Raw genomic sequence first — 6,098 nt, 5'->3', positions numbered from 1 at the left:
CCAATGCAAGTTGATTTTTCTTGTAGTTTGCAAAAGTCCAGGTTTTATTTCAAAGAAATGCTTCAAACAGAGTTAGACTTTCACTTCTGAAACAAAAGTGGCTGAACACTCACACACAGGAAGCACATGAGGTTTACTTGGCTCAAATTTTGTCTCAACCTGCCCACCTTTCTAATTCCCTCATTTCAAGGTAACTCTAAACCTTCTGATGACTGAGAAGCAAAGGATAAGGTGATCATGCCGGAAATCAGTCTGCACCTGCAGCATAAGCCGGGGGCTCCATCCAGAGCTTTTGTTCTGCTGTGTACATTCTGAAAAGGCAAAGAAACAAAAGAAATCAAGCTCAAAATATCGGTTCTTCAGACACTGATGGATGGACATGATACACCACAGAGCCCATTGTACACTGCTTGAAAATACTCAATTTTTTGAGCCCTTTAAATGTAAAGACTGGAAGTTTATCAGAAATTCTAAAGTGGGATAAATCCCCATTATGATTAAAAGTCTGATGGGCTCCACAACTTTAATAATGTGAAATTCTCAATCTACAAGCACACCGGGGATGTGATGCGTATTCATGACCACGAGTTTACCCCATGGTGCTCACACTGGACAAGCAGGGATGGGCTTCTTCTTTTTCTGCTGTTTACTAGCGCAAGTCCACCACCTACAGTTGGAGGAGGCTTAGTGTGAAATGTTAAAGTGGTGAAAACTTAGTGAGTCTTGCTTCAGGCTTTTTATTTTACTGCTCTATTCCCATATATGCAAGACTTGCTGTCATACCTGGCTGGAATTGAATGACACCAAGTCTTTTATATATCTATCAAGATCTACAAATTTTTTACAACAACTTTTTTTTTCTTTTTTTAAAACTTATTTTACAAATGAAAAATAATCTAGTATTGTTGTGAAGTACTTACTGTACAGGCACAATTTATTGTAAAATATTCGAGAGTATTAAAGTGTTTGACGTTTTTCAAACTCATTTGAATTGGGTTCAATGCAAAGAGATATTTGACTACACTGGTCAATGCATCATAACTTTCACTTGAGGACAGATTTCAATGCTTTTACACATCTGGCCTGACATGTCTTATTTTGGATCTAGAGCATATGAAATAAAATAAATCTTTGTAATGCATGACTCAAAACATCAATTTTTAATGCTTGTGCAGGTTTGGAGGAATAAAATGACAAATGGATTGTAACCACTTTCCATTCACAAACCCTGCATCCCTATCAACTGTTGCAATTCCTCAACTGTCCAATAGAGGCTGGTTTTCACTTCCACAATTTAATAGTTGGACCTTACACTAAAGATACATTTATATTGCCTTATAAAAAAAATATGCTTTTATTTTATATGACAAATTTTCTTATTTTGCCCTGCTACAGGCTGATGCCCTGTCCAGAGGGTATCCCATCTTTGCCAACATGGGGGGTTGGCTCCAGCAGCCCTTTCACCCTTAAAGGGATTTGGAATGTTCAGGTGGAAGGAATTCAATCCATCCATCCATCCATCCATCCATCCATCCATCCCTTAATTTTGTGCATAGTGATGGGCTTATTTTTTGGATTGGCATATGGGTGGGTCCATGGACTCAAAACAAATTTTAACCTGTCCCACTCGATTGTTCACTTTTTGACTAAATCTATATAGTAAATGTAAACTATATAATGTTGCAATAAGGACATATCTGCATTGAGGGATAAATAATGGGTTTTTATTTGAATGTATAAAATAAATCTAATTACAGCAATGACTATAAATACATTTTTTAATAAAATCTTGAATTTGAGAAGTACTATAATCTTTTTAAAGACAAAAACACTCAAAGGAACAAATACAAATGTTTATTCTAAGGAGTTTAATTTATTTGAAATACAGGTTGAAATACAGTTAATTTGTGCAGTTTATTCAGAAAAACAGATCATTTTAAAAGTGTATTGGCATTTTTTAAAAACAAGTATTCACATTCTGTATAGAAAACTTTAAGGAATGTTGGCCATGAATGTTCACATGAATCAACCTATTTCTGCCACTGTTAAACATGAATAATTACTTACAGTTTACATAAACATTTGAGAAGAAAATTCTGTAAGTAAACAACACAAACCTAAAAACAGTCATTTGAATTCAAGCCTACAAGTATAAAGAGGTCAAAGAAAACAAAAGCATTTGCCTATGCACTAAAGCTTTGGCTCGCTCAAACTCAAAAACAACATTGAGTTTTCAAAGCTATTCACAATCAAAAACAACATGTTCTCACGGTAATCCATGCAGTTTTGATATATTTGAATAAATTGCGGTGTAGGACCTCCACATGCAGATGTTTACATCCACATAAGGCACAAACAACAGCCAACAGATTGCCACAATTGAAGCGTTCAGTGTAGTTGCTCATTTTCCTTCAACGGAATCTCCACTCTAAAGGATATGTTTCCAAACAAACCGGTGAGCATGAATCATTTCCCAAGTTTCATTTACAACATCTGCATCCGAGTTATTGTTTTCAGTAAGCAGCGTTCTGATCATCACCAGTTTAAATAACAATCGACCTGAGGAAACGAAAGCATGTGATGACATCCCTGGGAATTGGAGGATTAATCTCATTGCCATCCAGTCGCAGGTAACGTAGCTGAGGCACGCTTTCATTGAGCGAGTCATCCACCGCATCGACGGAAACAGGACAGATTTTGGAGCCATTGACGTCTGAAAACAAAAAGGACAAATATTTTTAGACCATTCACTTCTAAAATTTTCTGTGCTCAAAAGAAATGCCACTCCATTTTTCAAAACATTAGCAGGTCTTACATGTGATCTTGTTGTGGTCGAGGTGAAGGTGCTCAAGGCCTGAGGAAATGAGGGGAACCTCGGTCAGCTGATTATAGGACAGCTGCAAGTCCAAAATGCTTGAGCGATTGAAAACATCTTTGGGGAATCCACTGCTACCAAGTTTGTTGTTGTTAAGCCTCAGAAATGCCATCTTGGGTAGACCCTTAAAATAACCTGCTGGGATTTTGTCAATGTTGTTGCCATCAAGGTAAAGCTGCGTAGTGCTGGGTGGTAATCCAAGAGGCATTTTGCTAAGCTGGTTTTTGGCCAAATTGATTTGTACTAGGCTGTTGAGACCTTTCAGGCTCACTTCAGTCACTGCATCGTCCATCAGTTTATTTCCTTGGAGGTCCAGGAGGCTAAGCTTCTCCAGACCAACAAAGACACCGGCTGGGATTTTAGAGATTCGATTGCGGGACAGACGGAGGTGCTCCAAGCTGGCTGGCAGGGGAGATGGCACTGAAGACAGCAGGTTGTCATCCATGTACAGGTGAGCCAGGTTTGTCATTGAGCTCAGAACATCCCCCACTCCTTCACTTGTGATTTTGTTGCGGTTTAGATTGATCCAACGCAGCTGCGTTGCGTTCTGCAGAGCATTCGATGACAGGGCTTCAATTAGATTGTTCTGAAGGTAAAGGTACCAAGTGTACGGTGGGATTTTGGGAAGATTCTTCAGGCCTTTATTGTCACAGTAGACAGCCCGGGGAAAATTTGGGGGGCAGCGACACTCCTTAGGGCAGGCTTGAATCTGGGCAGCAAGTTCCTCATAAGGCATGTCCTGGGTGGCAGCAAGCCCCAACAGACATACAATGCAAAGAAGGTTCTGGAGTCTGGCCATTTCACAGCTCAGCCTGTACTGTAAAGAAAAGAATGAAAGATTTTAAAAAAAAAGACTGTCAGAAGAACATAGATCAAGTCTTTAAATCCAACCAAATGTCAAACTCGCTTAATCCCTTCTGAGGTCACAGGGTTGCTGGAGCCTATCCCTGCTGCTGTTGGGCAAAGGCGGGGTTCACCCAGGACAGTTTGCCAGCCTGTGGCAGGGGTCTTTAAATCCCTTTGAGGTATATTTAGTGATTCACAAAACATTGGATGAAATGACCTTTTTTTTTTAAAGTACGGATGTCTGATATAGTTTACCTTACAGGCTTGGTAAAGCATCCGATATTGAATAAAATCAAACGTATGGCAATTACGCGTTTACGTAATTAAAAAGTCATTGATGAACATATCAGTTACAATATACCTGAATGCAATTCACCCTCTACACTACATCGTCTAATGCGAATGCCATCGTCATTTTACAAAGTCATCAGACTGTGGTTGTCTTCTTCCATCATTATGTTGCCTGTCAAAGACTTTAAAGCTGATTTCATTGCATCAAGCCAACCCTAGAGTTTAGACTTGAAAAGTTAACACGTTAGATTCACACTGCTCTGAAAGCTGTAACTGCAACATGATTGTCAGATCCCTTTTGTTTCAAATCTGTGCAAAAGGCCAAATACTGAGTTTGAGACGAGTAATGTTTGGAGGGATCCAATAAACCTGATGGACCAAAGATGCTTAAAAACCCAGCCTGGTGTCTATCTATCTTTTCAGCTGCCACTTCAGTTCTCCCAGCTGCCATCTGGTGCTGGTTTAAATTCCTGATGCGATCCATGTTTGTCTGGAACTTATTTTGAGGAAGCCATGGTTTCCCATAGATTAGAGCACTTCAAAGACCTGGCTGGATCATCTTCTCCGAGATGTGCCTCAAATTTACAGATGCCGAAATTGTTGAGCTTTAGGGGTGCAAACTCAAACACGAGAATGGGACCAAAACCAAACTCACTGAGTTTTTAAAGGACACATTGGATGACAGAAATGAACAATTGTCTAAAATTGCCCTACAAAATTAAAACATGAAAGCTAACCAACATTTTGGCAGTCATTCTTACCTTTGTATTTTCAAACTTCTCCGTGCAACAACCTTCTCAGAACAACATCCAAGTGTGGTCTCAAATGACAAAGATGCAAGTCTCACCTCCCCGTATTTGTACTACCTGTCGTTTCATTCAGCATGTGCCAGCCAATCGTTTCAGACAACATCAAATCTTCTCCCGACCAATCAGGTTCTCCACCATCAGGGGTCATAGCCTAATGAGATGTGTAGGATGCTAAGCCTTTTCAGTCCTTGAGACATGGCCCACTTAACGGTGCCACATGCATCACTTATCCTCCTATAATGGTATGATTGATCCAACAAATCCTTTGTCTTTTGCCAAACTTTGGCAAAACTAATTTTGTGCCTTTGTTGACAGTGTAACGAGGATTATTTACTCTGCAAGTCAAAATGTATAGACATTCCTTGCAGTCTGTGATGTAAATTATACAAATGCAGAAACAGTATCCCCCTGTCAACTTTGAAGTAAAGCTAATGGTGTCTCAAGAAATGGACAGTCCATTAAGCATTTTAGTGAATAACCATTTTCTTGTTCTTTAATAATTACAACAACGGGGTTTGGATGATGGCTTTCTGAAACTATTGGGAATATTTGTCTGCAGTAACTTCATTTTTCTTTGGGTTTGTTTTGATGGACAGGTCAGGTCCCAGCATTTGGTTAGAAGCACGTTGGTCAGCACTACACTGGTAAAGTATCAAGAACAAACATGACGTCGTTTAAGTACAAGGCATTTCCTGCAGGCATAAGAGGTAATGGTTTTATGCGAGGGAGGTCAGACTTAAGCTGAGAAGATTTTGCTGCATGTTGGCCAGCAAGTTGTTTTGCAGAAACTAGCTAGCATCAGGATTAGTGACCTTCCAGCATGCAATAATAGGACTGTGCCAGTTTCTAGTGATGACGGCAAAGTCTAATCTATTCACTTGCGGAGAGCTTCTTGACACTGCAACCAATGTTTCCTTTAGTGCACATTTATGCTCTTGCATGAACAGACACCTACAAGTGCAATCTGTCAAGGAATAAATAATTTGTGATATAAAAAATCTTGTTCGTTAGGTTTAAGTGAAAGTGACTTTAGCGATTGTTGGCTAAGGAAAAATAAATGTGCTTTTGTTTGACTTTTCAAGCTAAAAAACATGTCTAAACTGAACTTTCAGGCTGTAGATATACCAAACAGATCTGAACATGTGTTGTTAACTAACAACTGCTTAATTGTTAAATAAGCTGCAATCAAAGGAACATTTGATTTTTTTTGGGTAACCCTTAGTGTTAGATTTGCTGAGTGAGCCTGGGGCTAACAGATGATCACATAATGGAGCGAA

At 39.3% G+C, this 6,098-nt stretch overlaps 1 protein-coding gene across 3 annotated transcripts in view; it reads right to left on the bottom strand.

Annotated features, from left to right (window-relative positions):
• Positions 1 to 1,839: 1,839 nt before the first annotated feature.
• kera (keratocan) overlaps positions 1,840 to 6,098 on the bottom strand; it is a 4,877-nt gene continuing 618 nt past the window's right edge. Inside the window, exons 1-3 of one of the 3 annotated variants that reach the window (XM_011491163.2) lie at positions 4,774 to 4,879; positions 2,816 to 3,692; positions 1,840 to 2,713 (exon numbers count right to left, since the gene is read on the bottom strand). In XM_011491163.2, coding sequence (XP_011489465.1) covers positions 2,544 to 2,713; positions 2,816 to 3,674 — 1,029 coding nt within the window. In that variant the 5' untranslated portion in view covers positions 3,675 to 3,692; positions 4,774 to 4,879 and the 3' untranslated portion in view covers positions 1,840 to 2,543. Of the gene's footprint in view, positions 2,714 to 2,815; positions 3,693 to 4,773; positions 4,880 to 6,098 lie in introns of those variants that run through there. The other 2 variants (XM_011491165.3, XM_004083061.4) reach the window with 2 other exon arrangements.

The sequence above is a fragment of the Oryzias latipes genome, chromosome 23 (genome assembly GCF_002234675.1).
Source record: "Oryzias latipes chromosome 23, ASM223467v1".
NCBI classification, from domain to species: domain Eukaryota; kingdom Metazoa; phylum Chordata; class Actinopteri; order Beloniformes; family Adrianichthyidae; genus Oryzias; species Oryzias latipes.
This window is presented reverse-complemented; position numbering and strand designations above follow the sequence as displayed.